Consider the following 25,143-nt stretch of genomic DNA (forward strand, 5'->3'; position numbering starts at 1 on the left):
GAGGTTAGTTAAGAACCACAAGGGAGGTTCCTGTAGCATTTAGTGGCCCCCAGTCAGTGTTCATGTGGATATAATTTAATCACAATTAATATATATGACGTGGGTCTTGGAGATTGCGTACATCTTTGTTTCCTCACTCATTACTTCTATGTACACTTATCACAATATAGAAAAAAAAAAAGTTTAAATACCCTCTCTATGACAATGATCATCCTCTGAATACTCTGAATTCTCTTTACAGGATATATTATAAGCCGATACTGATTACAGGCCGGTCTATTTCAGTAGCAGCATTGATTTAAACATGCAGTCCACAGTGAAACTGTCATCCTCTTAAAATGAAAGGTATTATTTATGACCAAAATATCTTCATTTTCTGATGGTGTGATGATGTAGTTTGTGTCACATTAATTATGTTGAGAACTTTGGGGAAGTCTGTGCTGTCTGGTCTGTATGTCCAATTTAACTAAATTAGATATATATCACAATATAAAGCTGAATGAAAGTACCATGACTAAAGTAGAATGAAAATATGTAACTAAAGTAGTATGAGTAGTTTGTCTCATTACTCTGCTGCTTTACTGTTCTACAGTGTTATTGTGTTGGGTGACGTGAGTCATAAAATCGACCACAGACATCCCTACATGATCTACACTGTTTCTCACTGTGATTGAGTGTTTGGAGAATATTTCTCATTCCACTATTTTGTTGTCTGCATAAGAAACGCTTAAGCCTCTTAAAAGTCCTTCTCTCTATTCCTAACTGTTTTTCACCTTAGGAGTTTTATAATGGGTTAGTGTTAAGATGTTAGTCAGTTTAGTCTTTCCTATGACTAAATAAAACATAACAGACAACAGATGCATTTCAAATGTTTAGTTTCTATATAACAAAAATGGGGGTTGTGTAGTTGTAGTTAAAAAAATAATAATAATAAAAGTTAAGCACTCTTAGTGGGACAGGTACGGGTGTAAAGGCTTTGGGTGCCCCCTGGACTCCACCACCCTGTGTACTAGAGAGGCAACATGCTTTTCCCCTTTTGAGAAATTGGGAGCAATAATCAAATACCGTGAAATGCAATTAGACAACTACAGCGCAGAGGCAAAATAATAGATAAAGTGTGGTTCAATATAAATTACCCTATACTAACAACCGCTTAAACGTCAACAAAACTACATTTATAAATGATGCCTATCAGAAAACTCTCTACTCCACATTATTGCTCGTGTTATTAATCTTTCTTTGCGTGTGTAAGTGGTTAAATAATACAGGGTTTTATTTCCCATTTCTAGTTTAATGTCACACGTGAGCACCAACCGGAAATTGCTTGAAGTGGGAGGTAAATGCTACCGGGAGATGCTGTCGTTATAAACAGGCAGATGAAAATACAGAACAACCTCACTGAAACGGCCCTGTCAGGGACAGGTAATGTGACGGTTAATGGGAGAACATGACAACTTTAAGAAACATTTCTGTTTTCGCTTGCCATGTTTGTGCTGTTGTCTAAAAGTCGGCTTCAGTGCTACAGTGAGCGTTAGCTAGCCAGCTAGCTATCCACTAGCTAGTTAGCAATAGCATTATGGGAGGCGATGGGTGCCATAGCAACCGTTTCGGAAACATTGGCTGTCGTGGCGAGCTAGCTAAGACAGTACAGGCTAACGTTGGTTTGTTATGCTAGCGTATAACAAGACGTCGTAGAGACTTGGATGTCCAGTTTAACGTCAGTCAACCAATTAATGACACAAGTGAGCGTTATCTACCTCACGTATTTGCCCATATAACTGAGCTGTAACGTTGCTCCATGATTTTGGTAAGCTGTCGAGGATGACAGACTGCTGAAACGTTATGGTGTTGACTTTAGCTAACCTGGCTAACGGTAATTTCCATCACATGTAGTACGCTAACATTAGCGACCAAGGCCGACCCGTGAACTTTATCTCAGCGTTAGTGCTGAGTAAATGTACTGGCACTGTAAAAGCTGTGCATAAAGATATGGATTGCATATTAATTGTCTCAGACCAGGTCAACGTTAGAGTTGCCTAACATTAAGTTAACACTTTGTCAGTGTTGTCATGAGTCAACCTTACGTTGACGTTGGTTGCTTAATGGCATTAACTGATCTGTGTTTGCTAAGATGACGCTAACTTAGCTGCTAGTTAACTATTTTTGTCGTACAAATACTTAACCCACATCAAAAAATTGTCAACGCATGTAGCCTTGGTGCGCTAATGTTAATATTTGTGCAGTTAAAAATCCATGGCCTTAAATCGCACATACAAGTTTATAGTTGTAAACAGTCATTCAAGCTAGCGTTTAATGTTATCCTATCCTGTCCTGTCATTGAAAGTGTATCTAACTTTACTTGTAAATACATTTTCTAGCATTAACGTTGCTATTTTAGCTTAACTTTTAATTCGTTACATAATTTGATGTCAAAGTGAACCTGTACCTCTAATTTGCGTTTTGTTTGTTGTACATTATGCTTATATTTAATGCATGTGTTTTTGTGTGAGAGACATAATTCAATTTCATCTGAACCTTTGACATATCTGTTATTTCAGTATTTAGCTTGAACTAGTATGGATGTCGATGACTGCAATGGACGGTCTTTCATATCAGGTAGGACTGTTATACCGTGCCTATAAACTATTGAACCCCTTAGATGTTTCCTCCTTGGTGGTCAATAAAAATTGCAGACTGTGACAAAAAAAAAAAATCTGAAAAATACCTCATTAATGTGAAACTGAAAACAGGGTTCTACAAAGTAATGTCAATTGAATAAAAATATCTAAGTTTAAATCAGTGTTTGCATTAATATTCACACCCTTCATGTCAGTATTTAGTAGAGGCACCTTCGACTGCAATCACAGCATGGAGTCTGTGTGGATAGGTTTCAGTTAGGCTTGCACATGTGGGCACTGGAAGTTTATGCCATTCTTCTTTGCAACACTGCTCAAACTCTGTCAGGTTGCAGGGCTTTGACTCGGCCATTCAGAATATTCACCTTGCTGTTGATAAACCATTTTTGTTTAATGCTTCGGGTCATTGTCTTGCTGGAAAACAGATCTTTTCCCAACCCGTAGTTATCTTGCTGACTGAATAAGATTGTCCTCCAGGATTGTCCTATAATTTGCAGCATTCATCTTACCCTCTACCTTAACAAGCCTTTCAGGACCAGGTGCCGAGAAGCATCCCCACAGCATGAGGCTGCGACCACCGTGTTTCACCGTGAGGATGGTGTCTTTGTGGTGATGTGCAGTGTTTGGTGTGCATCAAACAGCGTCTTGTCTAATGGACAGAAAGCATTTTGGTCTCATTAGACCAAAGAACCCTCTTCCACCTGACCATGTAGTTTTTCACATGCCTATTGGCAAACTCAAGTTGTTATTTAACATGCGTTTTCTTCAGTGTCTTTCTCCTTGCCACTGTCTCATAACGTTTTGACAGATGTACAGTCTTTCCTGTCTCAGTTGCTGAAGCTTCTTTCTCCCTCAGAGTAGTCATCAGCGTTTCAGTGGCCTCTCACTAGTCTCCTTCTTGCATGCTCACTCAGTCTGTGTGAAAAAGCCTGTACCAGACAGATTTAGACGTGTGCAATATTTCTCTCATTTCTTAATAATGGATTTCACTGAACTCTGAGGGATGTTCTGAAATTTTTTTGTATCCATCCCCTGACTTACGCTTTTTAATGACCTGTTCTTTGAGTTGCTGGGAGTGTTCTTTTGTCTTCATAGTGTAATGATAGCCAGGAATACTGAATAACCAGTGACTGGAAGGTCCAGTCACTGGTTTTTCAGTCTTTCTTTATACTGCATCACTTGAGATGCATTCACTTCACTCAGGTGATCCCCATTTCACTAATTGTGGGACTACTAGCGCCAAATATCTGGACCTCTGATGGATTAGGTCAGTCATTTTAAAGGGGGTGAATATTAATGCGAACACTGATTTCACCTTACAAATTTTTATTTAGTTGACATTCACTTTGACATTAATTAGGTATTTTTCTTTTCACTGTATACTATTATATATATTTCATCAGAGATACAGTGAGCAAGGTTGGCATGTTGGTCAAACAACAGATCTTGTCTTTGTTTCCTTTTGGTTACAGCTAGTGGAGACTCATCAATTGAAAGAGAGTTTTCTGGAGCCCTTGGAGGTCCAACAGTGAGCACTCCCAACAGCAAGGAGACCTCTCCTAGTCGCTCCCTTAGTGGTTGGTGAATCCTACTAAATAGATGACGTAATGGCTAATCAAAGCCTAAAATCATACATTAATGTCACATATGTATTAATACCCAATATATCGTACAACTACTCCTTACATTTACTGTAATGTGAAATGTTTTCAAGAGCTGTGTGAAAATGCACATACATTTTGTAGTTGTTTCATTATTCAGATAAGTTACTGAGGCAGCTCTACACTCATCACATATGTAATGACACCCAAACATATGCTTATGCTCTTATCTTTATCTCTTATGTCTTGAAACTTACTGTACTGGTTGATAAATTATTTCACTTATGGCCTTCTTTATTTTTGCTGTACCTTTGTAGCCAACTCCATTAAGGTGGAGTTGTACAGTGATGAAGACATAGGTCGTGGAACTGAAGATGAAAGAGGGGAGCGGTTAGAGGAAGGAGGTCAAGAGCAGGGATCTGAGGCTGGTGGAGGTTACAGAGAACTCACCAATTCTGAAACCATGCCAGCTGGAGCCACCAGGCTGCCAAATGGAAAGCTCAAGTGTGACATCTGTGGAATGATCTGCATTGGGCCTAATGTCCTAATGGTGCACAAACGCAGCCATACAGGTGACTGAGTAGTTTAGTTCAGCTATACTTTTAAAGTTGGACATACTTTATTATAGCTTATTGTCAAACACATTCATAATCTTCTGCACACATTTGCTGTAGTGTATGCAATTGTTGTTAAGTGTTGATACAAGGTTCCAGAGGAGATAGAAATATGTGGGGGAAATGTATAAATTATGCAATGAAGAAACTCGCTACTCTAATGATTACAGCATGTAAGACAGTGGCAGACACTGCAGAAGTAGGAATCGGGGTGATGGTTTTATTAGTCTGATCTACCCCCAGGTGAGCGACCATTCCAGTGTAATCAGTGTGGCGCCTCCTTCACTCAAAAGGGTAACCTGCTTCGCCACATCAAGCTGCACTCAGGGGAGAAACCTTTTAAATGTCCCTTCTGCAGCTATGCCTGTCGAAGAAGAGATGCTCTTACCGGCCATCTTCGCACTCATGCTGGTAAGACAGATTTAAGTCTGAGCAGGTACTTTTTAAATACAGTAGTTGACATGTTTAGTCAATAATAATGCTATCTTCCTAATTCCTCTCCAGTGTCCTCTCCAACTGTAGGGAAGCCATATAAGTGCAGTTATTGTGGCCGTAGTTACAAGCAGCAGAGCACCCTGGAGGAGCACCGTGAGCGCTGCCACAGCTACTTACAGAGTCTGGAATCACAGCAGCCACCCAGTGCTCAGAATCCAGGTACAGTATGTATTTCGACACATTCATTGAGATGACAAGCCAGAACTAAACATTTTCTCAGATAAGATTATCTCAGATAGTCTAACTTAAATCACAACCTCTGTTTCCAATTAGTTGGATTGAACATGTAATGTAGAAATATAGTTTCTAAAAAAGAATCCCCCACTTACACTCACTTTCTCTATAAATCCAAAAGCTGGTTTAGATTCAGTTGAAAACTAGTTTACACTCTAAACATTTGAGATAAATGCTGTCTGGGTAAAAAGAAAATCCCAAAAATGACAACACAGTTTGTTTGTACTTTGTGCAGGAGAGGAGATGAGAGAGCTAGAGTTTATACCAGACTCTCTACTGCAGCCCTCCTCAGACAAGATGGCATTTATCGATCGACTCGCCAACAGCATCACCAAACGCAAGAGATCCACACCACAAAAATTTGTAGGTGAGCACTTGGTCTCAGTGCGGATGGGTTAAGGAATCTCAGAAACCAGCATTCATTGCTTGAATTGGATCCTACATGATCTTTTCACTCTAAAGATGTGACCACAAGTTTTCTTTTTTTTTTTTTCTTATTTTTGCAATTAAAAAAAAAAAAATTAGTCCTGGATTACCACTAGTTATTTAGTTTGAACTGGTCTGACACAGCCATACCTGCACAACTCCACTCAGTATAGTCCAGTAAAAAGTGAAAGGGGAAAAAAATACTCAACAATAACATAAGTAAGCATCATTATGAGAATGAACACAAAAAATTTGGCTGTTTAGTTATCTGGGAAAGATTTCTAAGTATTAAAATATTTGCTATTGTAACGCCTTCCACAGACTTTTATTGTTTAATGTTGTAATATTTTGTGTCTTTAATACAGGACAGAAGCACATACGCCTCAATGTTGGAGATGCACCTTATGAGATCAATCCTGGCTTGGATAAAGATGGAGAGATGCATGCAGGGGACCTTGAAGCCCCACATTTCCCTGGTCTGGGAGGAGAGTATGCAGGAATAGCAGGTAATGGAGCAGACACGCTGAGGCCTCTACACCTTCCCACCACTCACCCTTCATGTTTATCAGAACTCAGGCTGGTCCACAGCTCCTCTCACGCCCCCATCCCTCTTGGCCCAAGGTTGGATTGTACAGGGACTGGATCTGGGCTGGGATGTGTGGGTGTAGGGGGAAGGGAGGCAGCAGAGGGTCATGAAGACCTACCTGCTGGTCGAAGTCATGCCCCTTCACCTAGCAATGGTTGCCAGGACTCCACAGACACGGAGAGTATGCCAGATGACCCATGCAACAGTACTGCTCCCACCCCAACTCTGCACAGTAACAATGGCTGCCACCACCCCAACAACCACAACCAAGCACCTCCTCCCATTGCACACCGCAGGAGTCGGGACAGACACAGTCCCAACCATGCCAAAGACAGGGAAGTGGACAGAGAGGATGGAGGCCACTCAGCTCCCCCACCTCCTACCCTTGCTCCAACTTCCAGCTCACCCACAGCACCATCCTCAACCTCCAGGGAGGCTTTTCGGGTTGTAGATGGAGAAGGGCGAGCTGTGCGCTCTTTCCGTTGTGAGCACTGCCGTGTGCTTTTTCTGGACCATGTAATGTTTACCATCCACATGGGCTGCCATGGTTTTCGCCAGCCTTTTGAGTGTAACATCTGTGGCCACCGCTGCCAGGACCGCTATGAATTTTCTTCACACATCGTCCGTGGAGAGCACATCCTTGACTGAGGATCAATGTGGACAACCTGCTTCACATAGAGCTATTTTTACACTGAAACCAGGACCTGGCTGGGTTTGGTCTGCACATGAGCTTAATGGGAAACTGATACAAATGCTTTAGACACTAGTAGAGTAGAAATGTACCAGGATAACAGAAAGCTCATATTTTATTATTGAATTATTGAAAATCATGATTTTCAATGCACTTTGAGCAACACACCTATTTAAAAAGCACTTTTATTATACATTTGGATACTTTTAGTAGAAGAGCCAATGCACCTTTTCATTTGCAAATGTGCCTTGCTCTGAAATTCAGAATTCAAATCTGATGCATAAATTGTTAAACAAATAAAGTTTTTGATCATAATTAAAATAATTTTCTGACTTGTGCACTTTAACACAAATAATATAAAAACTTAATGTGAAGTTGATGGGCTTGTCTACAATGGATTCTGTTTTTCCAGCTTGGGTTTGATTCTATACAATGAATCATTTTTAAAAGTGCAGACCAAACTCAAAATCCAGGTCCAAGTTAATAGATGTGTTTGAGGGATTGTCCAAGAATTAGAAACGCACTTTTGCTTTTAACCGGGCCAGGGTTGACAGGTCCGAGTGTGTGTGAGTATGTTTGAGAGCGAGAGAGAGAGGGACAATGTGAAAGACCCTGTGTTTTTTAGAAGTGAACTAAATAAGTGAAAAATGAAGGCCTTTATTTGTGTGAATGCCGTGTGGAGCGGAATATGAAATATTGGTTTTCCTTTTCTATAACTGCTTTTGTTGCACCAATACCTGCCAGAATACCATGATTATATTAAACTATTTTATACATGAATGACCTGCACATTTCTCTCAAATGTGAGAAAAACTAATGGAATGTTTTTCTCATTAGGAAAAGGGTACAAATATCACTGCCACAATTTTAGAGATTACTAAAGAAGCTAAGGTCCTCAACATTTACCCTTTCATCACTACATGAAACTGCAAACCAACACTAATCTATTTATGCTTTATTTATAATTTTATTGTTGGTATCATGTTGTATTGTGCCTTTCTTCACCCCAGTCATATTTGGTTGACCAGATGTGAGCTACCAACTGTCATGTCTTGAAACATGAACAGATTGTGGGTGATATTAGAGATAATAAGTTACAAAATCACAACTCTAATTGTTTTCTAGACACTACAAAAGTCATTGTAATACCGTCCTCATGCTAACCCCACCAGAAAGTTTTATTTGCATGTTATTTGAACACGTTTCAGACCCAGCCACTAGTGTATCAGTAGACTAAACCAGTTTCTTTTTTTTTCCCAAAATTGGATTTGTCATTTGTGATCTATAATAACTTAACATGTCAAGAGAAATGTGTTGGTTCAAAAAACACTCGAAGTGAAGATGGTTAAATTGACTTCACACACTATAAACACAAGGGTTGAACTGTCCAGCAGGCTATGGAATTGGGCACACACATTATTACCCAGCTTATGTTCCTAAAAAGAAAATAATGTAGATAAGATTTATCTCCATGTTCCCATTATAAATAACCTTAAAAGAAAGCTTGGGACACACTGAGGTATCATAGATGCACTGATTTCTAATAACACAAAATGTTGACAGTAGTCAAAATCATCAGCTGACTTTAGCCCAGTAAGTTTTGTGGAGCAGAAATATGGCTTATTTAAGATTTTCCCCATATGTTTATCAGGATGGATATTTTCTAGGTCTTTTCAGCTTCGGTAATGTTGATTTTCCTTTTTTTCCATGATAAACAGAAACCACTGAACCATTCAAGGTTTGTTTTAGCACTGTGAATGGTTCCTTAGTTCTGTCATGTGCTGCTCAGTCCTGTATGGATTTTCAAAGGTTTTAGTGGTGTAAATGTGCAGAAACATTGAAATATTGTTTATATGAAGATGAATTAAAAAGTTCTTGGGTTTTCATATTATTTTTTTTTTTTAGATTAACATAAGTGTGGCTCTATATAGCACCAAAAACTGGCTCCCTCATGTCAGAGATAAAGAGCCAATTCCCACTGCTGAGCACCTTCTAGATTAGAGTTAGGCAAAAGTGGCAAAATGAAAAATTCAAGTAGATTAGTATTTGATCATACAGGAAGAATTTGATTATTTCTATATTAAGATATTTAGAAAAGATAATTTAAAGTTTCCCTTCAAAATAAAGAACTGTTTCATAAATTACTACAAGTTCTCAACTAGAGCTACACTTGTTGGATGGATGGTTGCCCAAACAATTTTCCCAAGGGGATCAATAAAGTATGTCATTATCATTAGATTGTTGGCTTTGGTGGACATAACTGTCTATTGAAAGAAAGCCACGTGTTGGCACAATGCTCTGCATTGATCTCGTCATCAATATAAGACACAAGCCTAAATAGATGATTCAATTGTGTCTTCCAAAGTTAGTTTAACTGAATGATCTGAGTATCTTGCCTTAATAAAAGAGCACAGACTGTTAGCTCATGTTAACTCAGATGTTTTGTAAATCAAACTTTGCAGAATGTTAAAATTTTCTGCAACCTGATCTACAAAAATGGAAAACATTTGACACCAAAGTTGTTCCAACATCAGTTTGTGTGGCCAAAAATGCTTTGACAAATCAAATACATCTAGCATTCAGACTCACTGTGTATATTCTCATTTAGGTAACAAGTTCAACCCATGAAAAGGCCTGGCTGCAATTTGTGTTTTAGACTTTGCTATTGTGCCTTTGGCCTTTTCTGCTTTTTCCTCCGAAATACAGAAATTCTCACATTGGTGTAAAACTTATTTTGTCACTTGTTAATCCCAGAGTGCCACTGCACAGTACAAAAGGCTCCACGTTGTTTTATTAATCTAAGATTTTAATTTTCCACCAGCTGTAGAATACACCTAAAATGACCAGTAATCAGTGGCCCTGGAACCAGAACCTGTTATACTCACAGCTCATAGCCAAAGAAATTACTCAATTTTTAAGAAGTATAAAATTATGCAGTAGTTAGGTTGAACTTTAGCGTGACAAATACTGTAGACTAGATGTAAACAAACAAACCTCGAGTCCCAAGTTTAAGACTTAGCTAATTTGCAACAAGAATAAAAATATGTTTGTGCAATTCTTTTTTTCCTGTTTGCTACACTGGACAGTGATGTGCTGCTAAACCTGATGCATGTGGTACCAATGCTGTTTGCTCTTCAACCTACACCCCAGTCACTTTCTCATTTTACTCTTAAAAATAAATAAAGTTCAATCTAATTCAAGACTATAGTTGAGAAAACTAGTTCTAGTTGTGCTATTTTCTGCTCAATGTTTTGCTAGTTGCAGTTTCCTTCAGTTTAACCGTTTAACCTCCCCACTCCTGTAAATGGTCCGATATTGCTTTGAATAACTGCAGCCTTTTTAAATGTATCATATGTAATTATGCATTTGCGTAATCTGATCTGAAACTACTGTAAGTTTTGTACTGTAAGATAATCTATTCCAAATAAAATACTTGACAGGTCTGTCTTTCTTACAGCTACACAACACAGCTGGTTGAAAATAATGAGAGTCCCACTTAAGATTTGTAAAGTTGTTTCAGTTTATTCATCAGGTGAACAGCATCTTCAAATTTTGCTTTACATGGGCTTTGGAGGAGCTCTTGGGGCACCAGCCTGTGAAACAGGGAAAAAACATTGTAGGTTAATATTACTTATTATTGAGTTTTTAGTTGTCCAACACAAGTATAGCTAATTACAATAATCATATGTTTGTTTGTATTGTATCATTGGTGTTGTGCATGGTGGCTTGTTTCATATGAACCAAATATTTAACATTTACAACTGTTCTTTCCTGCTGTGACTACACTCTTTGTAAAGCTACACTGAACCTATACACAGTGCAGTATTGTGGATACTCACAGCGGGCCTGAATCGGGGTGGTGGGGTGCGGTCTTTCCTGGCCTCACAGGAGCGATTCCTCACCACCTTGCTGTGGATGGCACAGCTGACACAGTAGTGGAGCTTCACGTAGAGCTTGGGAAGTACATAAGCTGCAAAATTGACACAGGAGAGAGGTACATGATGAGGACATACCACCAGCATAAAAATACTATGTAGTATCATAATAGCATGATGTATGAAACAAAATAAGCAAATACACTCACAGTCAAAGACACTGGCCTCAGAGATGTCTCTCACGGCAGCTGCCTCCACTATGTTCCTGATGACAAATTTCTTGATGGCCTTGTCCTTAGGGACACAACGGGCACAGTTTGTGCAGCGGATGGGCTGCACGTGTCCACGGCCCTTCTTGGCACGACCGTTATTCCTCCTCTTCTTGGTCTGTAAAACAGAAGAAATTATTAATACAAGCCATATTACAGCCCACCAACCGGAATTAAAGCTTATACTCACTAGTACTTACAATATCGATTTATCAAAAAAAGAAAAAAAAAAAAGGAGGGGAAGCACCAAAGAAATTATTTTAAATATAGATTTAATAATTTACATAGTACATAAGGTCATGTATGACTAACTGTGTTTAAAAGTTCATCTTTTGTTTGAGGGTTTATATGGTTTTCCCCAAACGCTAGTAAATACAGCTAACAATTTTATTAGATTTAGACTTCAAGTGTAAGGAAACGGTGAAAAATGTCCATCCCTGGTTCAGATGGAGTCCAAAATGTCTATTAAAGTATGACGTACACACTGAAGGCTAAAATATGCCAACAGTACAGATCTTCTTCATATTGAATTGAAACAGATTATTTTAACATTCTGCATAATGCTGATTATTTATTGGACCATTAATTGCTGCTTAAGGAACTATTAACTATTCCAATAAAAGTCTGAAATGTCCAATCCACAGTAACCACTGAGCAAATCATGTGCATGTTGCACTATATTAATCCCAGTGTAGTAAAACAGAATTGTGAATATATTTCAGTATTTCTACCTAGTGTACTTCCTCATATTACTCATTCACCTCAACACCTGCGAAAAAGGAAAACTAAGTATAAACACTGACGTTACATTCAACCACCTTAGTTGTACACACAACAAAACTGTCGTTCAGGAAACGTTTTACCTACATTTCATGGACTGAATGGTTCATTAACAGTTCACTTTAGTATGCGCTTGACTGCATACAGCGTCTCTAACACGCTGCTATGATCAAATATTCTAAATGTACTTTGTTGCCCCCGTTTCATTTTAATTGACCCATAACAAACATTGTAAGATAAATATATATATCGGTATTGTAACAAACATCTCTTTAATGTTTCGCCGCACATTGATCCTTCGCGCATAGGAACACATGCACAAAACGGCTAGCCTGCTAACAGCTAGCATTAGGCCCGGAGTCGCTTTATAATTATTCTAACAAACATCTAAAGTCGAGTCTCCGCGTTGTGGTTTAGTTATTTGCTTATAATACCGAGGATGACATAATAACGTATAGTTATTCGAGTAAAACACCATTTTATTCAGTTTTTGCCTTAAGGCCGCCAAAGAAACGCACTCACCATGATGCAAGGGAAGCTGGAAAGAGGACCGGAAGAGGTTGCACCGCGAGAAGTAGTGCAATCCGCTCCGCCCTCTAACGTTTGTAACAAAAGAGAAATTCGTTTATGCCTTATTTTATTTTATAAAAAAAACATGTTTTATATATCAAATAAAATTTATTAACTATATCATGTGAAAACACGTGGAAAATACCATTAAATAGATTAAATTCGCGGAGGGATATTGGTTCACATACATTTTAATGCAAGCGTCGCCCAGGTGAGCGGAGTTATCTGTTACCACATAAGTCAGAGCCGGCGGGCAACGACGCGTAATAATACAAGCACACCTACCGTCTGCCTCTCGCCTTATAGTCAATAAAGAGCAAATCAAACAATAAGATGTGAAGGGTGGAATAATTAAATTATAATGTATTACATTACTTTACAGCTAAGGTATGTATTATAAAGATAATTATGTACAGTACAGTATATTCAAGGTTTTATTTTGGAAAATGTACGCGTACTTGCATCAATATATATTTAGAATATAAAAGACAGAAAGAGGTATTCGTTATGCAGGATAGCCCATTTCAAATTGCACTGTTGTAATCAGGCTAACTTTACAAACTGGTGCTTTTTCTTGTTGATGAAATTTCTCAATCAAATCTTTTTTTTTTTTATCTAAATACAAAATAATACATCATAATGTATTTATTTATTTATTTTGTAATTCTAGTCTAAACCTGCAAACCTACTCATAACTAAAATAAATGAATGTAGTGGAGTAAAACAGTTTAGTTTAATTATGTCATTAATTTAGTTTAATGAACCTGTTCTAAAGTTTGTTTTATATATGTCCTTTACCTCTTTGGCTACTGGTTGATGGCTGAAAAAGCTACATGAGAGATAAGTTAAGAGTTAAGATATTTAGACACTTATTTTCTTACACTTGTTATTCTTCATTTTAAACAGAGTCATAGTTTATTAAGTCCCTCATATAATGTGAATTTTATCTCACAGTTTTAGTACTCCATTACTACATGTGGTTTTTCAGTGGTCTTCCTTATACCTTCATAAATGATCAGATCTCTGCATCTCAATCTATTACATGTATCTTTATACCAAATATCCAAAAATACTTTTTAAGAAAAGTAATGCACGATGTTGTATTGTGGAAATAATACAAAAGGCCTTTCTAATGGTGTCCTTGCACTTACATAACATAAAGTCCTGTTGCTGTGGAGAGGCTGTAATTTTTATTTCTGGCAAAATATTTTTTTGTATGAGAGCCAACATCTAAAAGAACAGAAACAGCTTGTAATTATGTAATCTACATGTTAACTTTAACCTAATATGCTCTAGTTAAAGTCTAACTTTCTGTCAATAGGCAATAAGCTGTGGAGTACAGATGTGACTCTACTGACACATTTTTGTCTCAGCTGCCATTTCTGGATACAGATGATCAGACACAGAATCCAACAGCAGCAAATTCTGCAACTTCAATTTCACTGTTAATAAAATTGGTAAGAGACCAACACATAATCTAAAAGAACAGTAGACTTGAATTTCAAGTCTTTATATTAAAGACACACATTAATACTAAATAAATAACAGACGCAAAATACAATTTAAAAAATTTATTTAAATAGTCCTGTCTCTTGTCCTCATTTCTTCTTGATCTTCTTGTCCTTTGCCTTCTTTTTGCTAGGCTTCTGGGCGTTGGCCTTTTTGTAGAGGTATAGTCCCACCAAGCCGAGCAGAGTGGGCACGAGGGCCAAACACACGAGGGGGAACACATCGTTGACCACTTTCTGCCACTGTGTCTGCTGCGTTAGAGAAATCACCTCCACCTCAAACTCAAGTGCAGCATCACCTACAACAAATCAAGGTCCGATCAACTGTTTTGTAAAGTCCATCATCATACAGATAAAACATAAACTGAAATGCATGATAGCATTTTACACAATTTTACACATTCACATAGCTGTGCAATTCATGAAACCATTTAGTGACCTGAGGAACGAGCTGTATGTGTTGTTTGACTTTTTGTATGATATAAAATATATAATAATACACAGCCTTTACAAAAGTCACCAACTTGTTGAAGGAAAGAGTGATGAACTGCCACAAAGCCTCATTGTTGTCTAACAGCTGATAACATCAGTGAGCTACAACATTGCTCTGGGTAAAAAAAAATAATAACACACATACACTATCAGCAGTGTATAGGGCAGGGAAGATGTAAAACAAGGGGGTATCTGAGGACTGAGTTTGGAAGCCACTATCCTAATATATCAAGAAACAGATGAACAAATTGTATATTCTGGCTCTCATATTATTTCTCATATGAAAGTGACCATCAGTGTGTAGTTGACACTATATGTGTGTGTGTGTGCACCCACTAATTTGTGTGCATGTCTACAATACCTGGAATAGTTGGAGGGTAACCTTTTTTTCCATAAGCAAGGTGAGGGGGAATATTGGCTTTGATTTTTTGCCTGGATATGAAAGAGCAATACAAAACATGTTCACAGAGGAAGCGCATTTCCGATTCCATCACAAAGTCATTACCTTTGGTATTTTTTGAATTGATTCAGGACTGCATGCAGCTATTGAAAAGAAAATCTGTTGTTGAGCACATTCTTCCCAGTGAACCTTTACTTTCACTTACCCTTCACAAACGCCAACCAAGCTTTGTTCCAGACCTGATAAGAAAATCACACAGAGAGAGTCAATGAGCAAAGCAAGCACTTTCCCTTCTGTACAACAGGCTGCAGTTATCTCTGAAACATAACCAAATCAGAGTCCCTGATTGAGCAACACATGCTACACAAAAGGATCAGTATTTGTTAACGTACCAGGGATAACCGTCCTCTTCCCCAGCTCAACAACAAGAGGATCCCGGGACAGTGATGAGTCGATCACCTTTCCATCTTCCAGTTTACCCTGTACAGTAAAACATTTAATGAGAGACATGAGATGACGATTGACACGAAAAACACTGACATATACGTCACACAACTTTGAATGGTGGAAAGATCAATTTTAAATAAAATGTTTTTGCTATTTTACTTTTTACCTGAAATAAAGATGTATCTGTTTGAAGATGTTATAATAAAAAAATAAAATACTTGATATTAATAATAATAATAATAATTTAAAAGCCACACTGTCTGTGAGACAGTTTGTATTTTCAAACCTGGACATAAAAATAAGGGTAAAGTGGAATTCTTTTTTAGATTTATAGTTTAAATTCTATGTATCTATATTTATCCGCTGACAGAGATGTTGATGACTTATACACCAAACCACAGAAGTTAGTCTGGTTTTATCATACAGTAATTCTGACAGATCTTTAGGATCAGAAGCAATGGATTTGATCATGTAAGCCTCAGTGCTCAAAGACTGACACTGAAACTTGAATTTAATTTAACCACAAGGTTTGTCCCTTCTGTGTCATTATTTCCATCACATACCTAAACTGTTGAGGGTTCATCTCTCATTACAAAACACTGTGGACTCTTGATTGATCACTTAACAGGGGCGGATTGAGAGTAGAGGCTGAGCTCCCCGTCTCAGCCTCTATGGTAGGATAAACATAATATGTTTACTTTTAGTTAGAATAAAATCAAACCCATTTGCATTGAGATCATTTTATTATCTTCCAATTGTACTATCTTTGTAATATTCAAATACAGACAGTTTTCTATGTGGGCTACAAAATTGCAGTTGTCTGTATATATCATATTGTGAGTGCAAACTGCATGTTTTCTTATGCCAAGGTAAATACTAACAGACCTTATCTCTAAAGGAATTTCAAAAACCCTCAAGGACATTAACCATGTGGATAAAAAGTGTTCTGTCCACAGCGTTACAGTAAAGATTTATAACCCCTCTCAAGTTGCAGCTGGATTTCCAGACATTTCATAGACACTAGTGAAAACACAGAGAGAGAAAAGAAAACATATGCCATATATCACTGATAATGAAATGATCCATTTGTTTTACAAATGGAGAAAGCTCAATGGATTCAGGAAAATAGTTCAGCAACAGACTAAAAAGTTGCAGGTTTTGTTAAATGACTTCTGAGTTTTTCAGGGATTTGTTCTTTAGGAGAAGCGAGGTCAATAAATTGATCTTTGGCCACAATTTAAGTCCAACACGTATGAAGACCAGGAGCCAGGAGAGATGATCTGGCCTCGGCGCTGCCCCACTGACAGACAGACAGGACTGTTACTGCTGACGTGTTGCACCAGCCCATCGCAGCCGAGCTTCTCACACGCTGGTCAAGGCAAATGGACACTGGCACAGAATAAACCGCTATCTGACCCGTGGTCAGTAAGAGAGGGGCCTTTTTCTATCAGCTGCTCACCGCAGAACTGTTTCTTACTCATATTCAGCGTCGGCGTGAAGCTGCACAAACACAGCAGCGTGCACATGGTTCATGCACACGGTGCCACATAGACAATAAATGCGTTCGTCACAGTTTCTCTCCAAGTGTTTGCAAAGTGCAAACACACACCTCGAACTGCTTATGTGTATCTGCAACGTCAGTCTTACCGTGTAGTGGATCTGTAGCGTGTCTCCCATTCTGGAAAGTACTGTGCAAGTTTCGGGTTTCACCTTGGGTCAGAAGAGTTCATTGTTACACGGTGGTATTTATGTATTTATTCTTATGCGTTTACATGCAGCGGTGTTCCTGGAGTAGAGCTGCTGTATCCCTGTAACACACTCACCAGGGTCTCCACTTGCAGATCCTCGGCCGCATTTTCTTCTCCTTGTGCGACTCCACAGGTGAAAGCTGTGAGAAGGAGCAGAAAAAAGCTGCTCTTCATTGTGAACTTCTGCAAAAGAGCTGCCATCCAGCAACTTCCGTGTGGGTTTCTCTTACACAGAGACGCCGCCTGGGGCCAAAATGGCTCAGCACCTGGTAATGCTGATGTGTTATAACACTGTGGCGATAAGGACTAGCAGTCCGTGGACGTTGTCCCAACACCTGGGTCTCCCTGAAAGAGCCCGCTTCACGCATTCCGCCAGCATCCCAGGCTTCCGTGGGTGGGTAGCGGAAGCGATGCTCTGCAGAGACGCTGGGGGGCGCTGCTGTGCAGGGAGCGTCTGCCCGTGGTTGCCGATTTGAGCCTGCGAGATCGGCATCCCCACCTAATCAGGGAGGAGGATGCAGATCTCGGCAACTCCGAGTTGCCAAATATTGCACCTGCCCTTATTAACTGTAAACACGTTTTACCCAACCAATGCGATTGTCTTCTTTTAGATATTTTAGCTACAGCGAAATTCACATACACAAAAGTGTGAGTGGTCAAAACAAGTAGTTCACATAGCAAATCTGTTTTTATTAGCAAGTTTATTAGATTAAACTGCTTGAAAACCAAAAAACATTCATACATTCACGAACCACAATGAAACTTCATAACCCAAAACTAAATAACATTAAAACATTTAATAGGACAAAGATCGTGTGTACTTTGTTACACTAAGCCAAAATGCTTAAAATAATCTAAAAGATAAATAAAAAAAATAAAAAAAAACAGCATTGGTTGGGCTAAACGTGGTTACAAAAGGAAGGGGGTGCAAAATGGAACCGGAGTTCCGAGATCTGCATCCTCTCCCTGATTAGAGTGGGGATGCGAATCGCGGCAAAAAACTCGGCATAACACCGGCTCTGCTGCTCCACGCTGGAGTCCGTCAGGGTCGGATCTGCTGCATGGAGGCCATGAGTCCGCCTGCCCTCCACCTGAGGGCAGCTTCAGAAGTACTAGAAAACAAATAGCTACATCCTCAGCTAAACAGGCTGCAGCCAACAAACATAGGCCTACAGTAATTTCTCCAGACAGTCTGACTGGTGCACAGATATAAAGCTAAAGACGAAAACTGTTCCAGCATTGGTAGAAAATATTGCTTTTAAGTTGCTGAGATATCACTGAGGCAATATAATATCACAGATTTGAATATTAGAGGAACAAATACAGTGTCTCCTTGTTATTTGAAAAGGTTTCCTGTGCAGAGTTATATATTATTCAACATATTTTATGTTGTTATAGATATTTTGTTCGGTATCATGCTGCTTATTCATGTCCAACCTCTGTCAAACTTTATATATAAATCTGAAAAGGCTAAATGAAGTACAGCATTGCTCTGAGGTTTTAAAATTTGCATTGGCTGCCATTTGATAACAGGTTATCTGTGTTACTAGCAGGTAATAGAACATAATCATGAATCATATTACATGGCAACATCATTAAACATCCCTATAAATACTCTCAACCATTTATGCAATATCTTACTAACGTTTGCATGATCATTAAAAGGATTTCAGTTTAGAAGCTCTGCTTTATTCCCAATGTCTGCAAGACATCACACATGTTACACAACACTAAAGACCATTTCAACATTTCCTGAAAGCTCAACAACTTCACACAGACAGCAGGAACCTTGTATAACAGGATGTCAGGCTAAGTGCTGATTAGAATATTTTACTTTAAAAATAGTAGCCCGTTCACACATTATTGCCTAACTTGATGCTATCACACAGCTAATAAAAACTGAGTAAAGCAACATACAGCTTTTTGTCATCTCTTGGAAAGAAAACAACATCTTGCAAATCAAGGATGTCAAGAGACAACTGGAAGTGGAGGAAAATACCATGAGCTGACAAAATGGTGCCTGTTATAAACAAGTCTGGAAACTTAATTAAAAACAAAGTAGACAAGATTTTAAGCAGAAGTGCAAAGCAATGAAAATAAAAAAGAACACAATCAGCAGACAGCATGATGCTTTAGAAGAAAATATCCAAGAGCTGAACTATGTTCTAATGAAAACAGGATGTAAGTTATATTTGTGCCACCCAATTTATGTTAAAGATTCACACAATACTGATTTTTGTTGTCAGTTTAGCTTTCCAGAGGATTTGGCTCATAAGTGTTAAACCGTTCAGCCTTTAAAGTGGAAGACATTTTAAAAACTGAATGCAGTTTAAAAATCCTTCACAAAATACACATCAAAACTGAAATATTATAATAATAAATAATTACTGATAACCTATTGATAAAAATGTAACTTTTTGCAAGAACTGAAGGTTTTGGAAAGATATGAATGTATATTTAGGACATGTAGCTGACAGTACAGTAGTATACAAGTAAGATTTGATATGTAGAGTCTACATATCAGTCTTGGATAGGTAGACGTGCAACTAAATAATTCCCAGTGTTATAGGAGACCTGTGTAAAATATTGCTGTGCATTTTGTAGTACAAACCAGTAATGAGGAGACAACTTTGAACTCACCTAGACATGTTTGTCTGCACTGACCCCGTCGTTCAATCGTCCTTTTTTGGGTTTGGTTTTGACTCCTACTCTCGCGAGATCTGCTTGACTGCTGAGGTGTCCCCCGGAAAATATCGTGAGACGAATAGTAGAGGACCACTGAGCGAAGGTAAGCGAGGAGACGGGCACCGCGATCCACCCGATATTTACACACCTAAGCCCTGAGAGGTAAAACATTTATGTAGTGTGGATGTCCGTCCTGTGGTGGTTGTGCAGCCTGGCTGTTGTCCCGGCTGAAGCAGCGGGATGCCCGCTGTAATGATGGGCGAACAGATGAATGGGGTGAATCAGGAGGACGGAGACTCGCTAGCTACCGTCACGTTTGGTCGTTTCTGTGATTTCTGTGATCTAGACTGACAGATAAAATAAAAAAACAGATCAGATGACGAAGGAAATACGAGAGTTGTGTGCTTTAGTTCAGCGTGAATCTCCAGTTTAAGCGTTGGGTTGTGCGGGGCCGACGTTAACGGCTGTAACGGTACCTAGCGTCACCGTAGCATCCCCGGCTAACGTAACCTGAGTCACCCGGAGCCGAGTGATGGACGTTATCAGAGCTTCGTGTCGCGGCCCTGCTCCCAGATAAAATCTCCATTTTAAAGAGCTCCTATTGATCCACGTCGTGTTGGAGGTGCTGGTGTCAGGTAGTGGTGGTGTCGGGATCCCCTTCAGCACCATGGACAGGGCTGCAGCCTCCTCTCCTCTCTTTATTCATGTAGCTTCTGTTTTTCAGCCTGTTCATTCACTGAGTCCTTCACTGTTGTTGCAGGATGGTGAGATCAGTCCAGCTTAGAGATAGGAATGGCTCCACTTTTAGTAAACCCTATAAACTGGACCACACTGTCTTTTCTCCACAATGAAAAATCCCACACCAGGCTCCAGATTGCACTGATTGTGTTATAATAGTAGGAAACGTGGTCCTAGAGACTGGTTTTACTTCTGTGACAGGACAGTTAGCATATCCAACACGTCTGGCCACTCATTTGTCCCATGTGGCACCTAAACGTTCCTCCCTTTATACCTATACCCAGCAAGGATCTAAAGATGGAAGATATTTGATTGTTGTGCAGCCCACTTAGGCCAAATGCAAGTTGTAATATAGGGTAAACAACAACAAAAACAAATTATACAGAGATAAAACTCAGAATGATCTGAACCACACAGGAAACCTAGTCTTCTTCTGTCTCCGATTTAGACCAGGTGGCTTTGTGTTCAAGCCGCTTTATAATGTAGGACATTTTGCATGTGCTCTGAGGGCTTGGCATTAGTGCAGACTAACATTTGTAGGAGAAAAAAACAGTGAGAAGGGTCTGAACAGATTGGGCTGTAGCCTGGAGTCATGGCACTGACTGTGATGATGACTGTGGGCAATTAGCATAGCTTTGCACCTGTCTTGGAGTGTGAATGTAGAAGTGAGATTTTCTGGCATGGAGGTGTCATTTTTTTAGCAAGGTGAGAGTGGGTTACATGGTATTTATACTAAGATGTTATTCATTAAGACCAGATCATCCATTTGACAATTTCCTTGCAGAGTAATACTAAATGGTTGTTTGTTCTGTTTCTTTTTAGTCTTCCTCCTCAAGTGAGACGTTGCAGAAGGGCATCAAGCATCGCAATTATAGTCGCACACTGATTTTATTATCCGAATCATGGGGAACATTTTTGGAAATTTACTGAAGAGCCTCATAGGAAAGAAGGAGATGAGGATCTTGATGGTGGGGCTCGACGCTGCTGGAAAAACAACAATCCTCTACAAGCTCAAACTTGGGGAAATAGTTACCACAATTCCAACTATCGGTAGGTAGTAAAATATCTGCATACACACTAACAATAGACCACTGTGTTTGTTTAACTTGTTGTATGACCTCACCCCTCCCTCTAGGGTTTAATGTGGAGACAGTGGAGTACAAAAACATCAGCTTCACTGTGTGGGACGTAGGTGGGCAGGACAAGATCCGCCCTCTCTGGAGACACTACTTTCAAAACACACAGGGTAAGCAGAGATAATCAGAGGGTAAAACCAGCCTTAAAGCAGGAACACGTGTCTTCCTCTTTCTCCAGAAAGCACTGAGCGTGTTCTCTTTGCTGTTTCAGGTCTCATCTTTGTGGTGGACAGTAACGACAGAGAGCGTGTGAACGAAGCACGAGAGGAGCTGATGAGGATGCTAGCTGAGGATGAACTGAGAGATGCAGTCCTCCTGGTGTTTGCCAATAAGCAGGCAAGAAATTAGTGTTGTGCATATATGCAAACAGTTAATCAAACAAAGAGTAACAATACATATTTCTTTATACAAAAATATAATGCATACAGCTGTGTGGGCACATACACAGTACATATAAATAAACCACAGCCTTAAAGTACAGGTTAAACTTTGAACCCAAAAAATAAAACAAGTCACTAGTCACTACTTTGTCATTGCTAATCCTTGACTTTCATAGATGGGAACTCTGTCCTCACTGGCCTCTCACGTCTTTCACAGGACTTGCCAAACGCTATGAACGCTGCTGAGATCACGGACAAGTTGGGCTTACACTCCCTGCGTCACCGTAACTGGTACATCCAGGCCACCTGTGCCACCAGTGGTGACGGTCTCTATGAGGGTCTTGATTGGCTGGCCAATCAACTCAAGAACAAGAAATAAGAAGGAACCTGGAAACAGCAGCCACACCGGTTTTTAATTTGTTTAGGTAATGTGGGTGTGGGTTCGGTACAGGGGTTTTGGTTGATAGGTGCAAAGCAAGATTCTGGGTCGGGGGGGAGATTTTAGGCTTTCATTTTCAGTCTGTTGAGGTTCTCAATAGTTTTCAGCACTTATTGAAAACAGATTCTCATGTACTTCATATTTAACCACCTACACGCACAAACAAACACACACAGATGCACACTAACTGTAAGCAATCACAGCAGACACTTGCTTTTCCTGTGTCCACCTCGTGTCCTTAGGTGCATCGTGTTGTATGTTAGACTCTAGATGCTGTACAGAGTCATGTGTGACTTCAGTGAATCAGCAATGAGTCATATGACTTTTTGTTGATGTGTGTCGTCGCCCATGCAAAGAACTGTTCTGTGTCAGTCGCACTTTTTTTTTTTTTTTTTTTTCCTCTCCTGCTGGGTAACAGAGCCGTTTGTTTGTTTGAGAACATTTACAGCTGGTGGATTCATGTCACCATAATTCACTTCAATGGTTTGCTCTCTTTTTTTGTTTGTGAGCAATGCTGAGGCACTTTGATACTCAAACAAAAGTGTGCACGTGTACGTGCTTACTGTATGTGTTATATGTGTTATGTGCAAGCGACCCAGACTGTATTAATCATGAACGACTCTCTGAGACAGACAACATGAGAGGGGTTTTCTCTCTGCCTCATTTTGGAAATCATTTGATACCTGTGACATGTTTTGTCTCTGTTGAAGCTGCCCTTTTAAAATATTTAAAAACGCAGAATACGTTCTCGGCTGCCTAACCTTCATACATCCTGGTAGATCTTGCTGCCATTGTTGCACAGTAGATTTCCACAGTCTGAGCAGCACAGATGTTGACACTGTCTGTAGATTTCCTCCAGCTACCATGATCACGTTCTGGCGCTGTTTACAGTAGGATGCAGAAATCAACGTAAACACCACTTCTTGCATTAGTTGTCAACATGTGCTTAAACAGTGACTCAGCTTTATAGCCTTTTAATGCGAAAGTGGTTTATAAGTTAACTTGCAAATGAACACACATGACCTGCACAGTTGCTGCTCGTCTGCCTTCTTGTGTGTCCACATGAGTACTCAAACTGCATCAGGTTGCTCTCGCTTTGTGTGTTTTTGTGTCGGACTTGCATATCAGGGGGCGATTCTTTTGCTGATAAGTCTGTTTTACTGAATGTGAATATTGAAACTATATATGGTTGAAATGACATTTATTTGACATGCATATTCCTTTATTTCGGTGTGTCAGCATAATTATGTGAAAGAAGAAAAACAAAAAACAAAAAACAGGGTAAACAGATCAATATGTCGTTTTTGTGGTTTGCAGAGATTCATCAGCACGTCCGCGACTCATATTAGATGAGTTACCGCGCCACCTCCGATACCAGCAGAATCCACAGATCTCTGTCAATAAAATATTTCTGTGTGCCATACATGGGTACTACTACTCATTCACCAGTGACAGTATAACATACTGCATATCCACTCCACCAACCTGTCAGTGCATTGTTCATGTTCACCATCTATAGTATGTCTAATCATGTGTTTCATTTGGGTTTTGTGGCCTTATATTTAGGGATGACGTTGAATTGATTTGCTCGTTTGGTTCTGATTTTGATCACTTATATTTATCTAAAAAGAATGATTTACAGATTTATTTCTCTACGCCCTCTAAAGGCAGAATTGCACCACAGTGATGATGATTAGGCAAAGGTTTTGTCTTACTGTCTCTTTTGTTTTGCCAGTATACTTGATTCATACAGTATTTGGTGGTAGATTTCTTTGGTTTGTTTTGGGGTGTTAAGAATCTTTGGTGTAGACTGTGTCTGTGAACTATTGATAAATCAGTGCGATAAAAAAACAACAAAAAAACATGAGGATTAATTCTGTACTGTTATAGTTACACGAGTAGATTTAAAAATGATGAAGACCATGTTTCAATGCTGAATGCATGGAGACATCTGTATGTGATGTATGACAATTAACAAAATCCTGCTGTATTACAAATAAACCCATTTTCTGTATGACCTGTCTCCTTAACTGTGAGTGAGAGTTACTGACAGACATATTCACATTACATATGTTAGATTCTTCTGCATACATGATGGACGGCTGACACAAATGCAGAAGTGCTTGCTGTAACAGACTTCTGCCAGAAGAGGACATTGTTTGGTTTAATATCTGTTCATTCAATTCAGGATTGAAAAAACAAGTTTGTTAAGTTAGTTCAAAGCTGCAACTGTGTCTACATTTTAAAATTGAAAGTAACACAAAGTGACTTATAAATTCATATTTTCTGTTTAAAGGACACACTGAACTATATCATGGCTATTTTCCTGATTACGCTGTGACTGCTAATAAACCTGATTTTGAAGTGGCCACATGTTTTGAAAGCTGCTCACA

General features: G+C 39.2%; 4 protein-coding genes across 9 annotated transcripts; 2 read left to right on the plus strand and 2 right to left on the minus strand.

Annotated features, from left to right (window-relative positions):
• The first annotated feature begins 1,335 nt into the window (after window positions 1-1,335).
• Window positions 1,336-10,726, plus strand: LOC113153972 (zinc finger protein Eos). 4 transcript variants are annotated; one of them, XM_026347908.1, is made up of 8 exons: window positions 1,336-1,422; window positions 2,559-2,616; window positions 4,109-4,213; window positions 4,555-4,809; window positions 5,095-5,262; window positions 5,356-5,505; window positions 5,816-5,947; window positions 6,372-10,726. In XM_026347908.1, the coding sequence occupies exons 2-8, from the start codon at window positions 2,577-2,579 to the stop codon at window positions 7,238-7,240; spliced, it is 1,719 nt and encodes a 572-aa protein (XP_026203693.1). In that variant the 5' UTR covers window positions 1,336-1,422; window positions 2,559-2,576; the 3' UTR covers window positions 7,241-10,726. The 4 variants fall into 4 exon arrangements, with proteins under 4 accessions (XP_026203693.1, XP_026203696.1, XP_026203694.1 ...); XM_026347909.1 differs by lacking the exon at window positions 1,336-1,422 and adding an exon at window positions 1,516-1,807; XM_026347910.1 differs by lacking the exon at window positions 1,336-1,422 and adding an exon at window positions 1,813-1,873.
• A 53-nt stretch (window positions 10,727-10,779) lies between these two features.
• LOC113153399 (40S ribosomal protein S26) lies at window positions 10,780-13,786 on the minus strand. Its single transcript, XM_026347006.1, has 6 exons — window positions 13,781-13,786; window positions 13,576-13,606; window positions 12,730-12,803; window positions 11,368-11,545; window positions 11,123-11,253; window positions 10,780-10,876 (listed from the first exon to the last, which is right to left on the minus strand). The coding sequence occupies exons 1-6, from the start codon at window positions 13,784-13,786 to the stop codon at window positions 10,841-10,843; spliced, it is 456 nt and encodes a 151-aa protein (XP_026202791.1). The 3' UTR covers window positions 10,780-10,840.
• A 547-nt stretch (window positions 13,787-14,333) lies between these two features.
• On the minus strand, window positions 14,334-17,763 carry fkbp11 (FKBP prolyl isomerase 11). The gene is made up of 6 exons (XM_026347912.2): window positions 17,448-17,763; window positions 17,272-17,334; window positions 15,570-15,657; window positions 15,383-15,416; window positions 15,139-15,209; window positions 14,334-14,584 (listed from the first exon to the last, which is right to left on the minus strand). Exons 1-6 carry the CDS (start codon window positions 17,571-17,573, stop codon window positions 14,376-14,378), a joined length of 591 nt encoding a protein of 196 aa, XP_026203697.1. The 5' UTR covers window positions 17,574-17,763; the 3' UTR covers window positions 14,334-14,375.
• Window positions 17,764-20,104: 2,341 nt separating this feature from the next.
• On the plus strand, window positions 20,105-23,319 carry arf3b (ADP-ribosylation factor 3b). Of its 3 annotated transcripts, none has more exons than XM_026347915.1 (5): window positions 20,105-20,160; window positions 21,618-21,845; window positions 21,931-22,041; window positions 22,143-22,267; window positions 22,529-23,319. In XM_026347915.1, exons 2-5 carry the CDS (start codon window positions 21,698-21,700, stop codon window positions 22,688-22,690), a joined length of 546 nt encoding a protein of 181 aa, XP_026203700.1. In that variant the 5' UTR covers window positions 20,105-20,160; window positions 21,618-21,697; the 3' UTR covers window positions 22,691-23,319. The 3 variants fall into 3 exon arrangements, with proteins under 3 accessions (XP_026203700.1, XP_026203698.1, XP_026203701.1); XM_026347913.1 differs by having other exon boundaries at window positions 20,118-20,219; XM_026347916.1 differs by lacking the exon at window positions 20,105-20,160 and adding an exon at window positions 21,423-21,500.
• Window positions 23,320-25,143: the final 1,824 nt, after the last annotated feature.

This window comes from Anabas testudineus, chromosome 5 (assembly GCF_900324465.2).
Source record: "Anabas testudineus chromosome 5, fAnaTes1.2, whole genome shotgun sequence".
Classification (NCBI taxonomy): domain Eukaryota; kingdom Metazoa; phylum Chordata; class Actinopteri; order Anabantiformes; family Anabantidae; genus Anabas; species Anabas testudineus.

What these genes read in the sequence shown, in the direction of transcription:
- LOC113153399 (XM_026347006.1), bottom strand. An exon ending in ATCAACCAGTAGCCAAAGAG is followed by an intron (nt 12,804 to 13,575) that starts GTAAAGGACATA and finishes TACAAACGTTAG; the next exon opens with AGGGCGGAGCGGATTGCACT. An exon ending in CACCCCGATTCAGGCCCGCT is followed by an intron (nt 10,877 to 11,122) that starts GTGAGTATCCAC and finishes CCTGTTTCACAG; the next exon opens with GCTGGTGCCCCAAGAGCTCC.
- fkbp11 (XM_026347912.2), bottom strand. Translation starts at nt 17,573, where the DNA reads ATGGCAGCTCTTTTGCAGAAGTTCACAATGAAGAGCAGCTTTTTTCTG. An exon ending in TTGGTTGGCGTTTGTGAAGG is followed by an intron (nt 15,210 to 15,382) that starts GTAAGTGAAAGT and finishes TTTCATATCCAG; the next exon opens with GCAAAAAATCAAAGCCAATA. An exon ending in TTACCCTCCAACTATTCCAG is followed by an intron (nt 14,585 to 15,138) that starts GTATTGTAGACA and finishes GATTTGTTGTAG; the next exon opens with GTGATGCTGCACTTGAGTTT.
- arf3b (XM_026347915.1), top strand. Translation starts at nt 21,698, where the DNA reads ATGGGGAACATTTTTGGAAATTTACTGAAGAGCCTCATAGGAAAGAAG. An exon ending in TACCACAATTCCAACTATCG is followed by an intron (nt 21,846 to 21,930) that starts GTAGGTAGTAAA and finishes CCCTCCCTCTAG; the next exon opens with GGTTTAATGTGGAGACAGTG. An exon ending in CTACTTTCAAAACACACAGG is followed by an intron (nt 22,042 to 22,142) that starts GTAAGCAGAGAT and finishes TTGCTGTTTCAG; the next exon opens with GTCTCATCTTTGTGGTGGAC.
- LOC113153972 (XM_026347908.1), top strand. Translation starts at nt 2,577, where the DNA reads ATGGATGTCGATGACTGCAATGGACGGTCTTTCATATCAG. An exon ending in CCATCTTCGCACTCATGCTG is followed by an intron (nt 5,263 to 5,355) that starts GTAAGACAGATT and finishes ATTCCTCTCCAG; the next exon opens with TGTCCTCTCCAACTGTAGGG. An exon ending in CACACCACAAAAATTTGTAG is followed by an intron (nt 5,948 to 6,371) that starts GTGAGCACTTGG and finishes TCTTTAATACAG; the next exon opens with GACAGAAGCACATACGCCTC.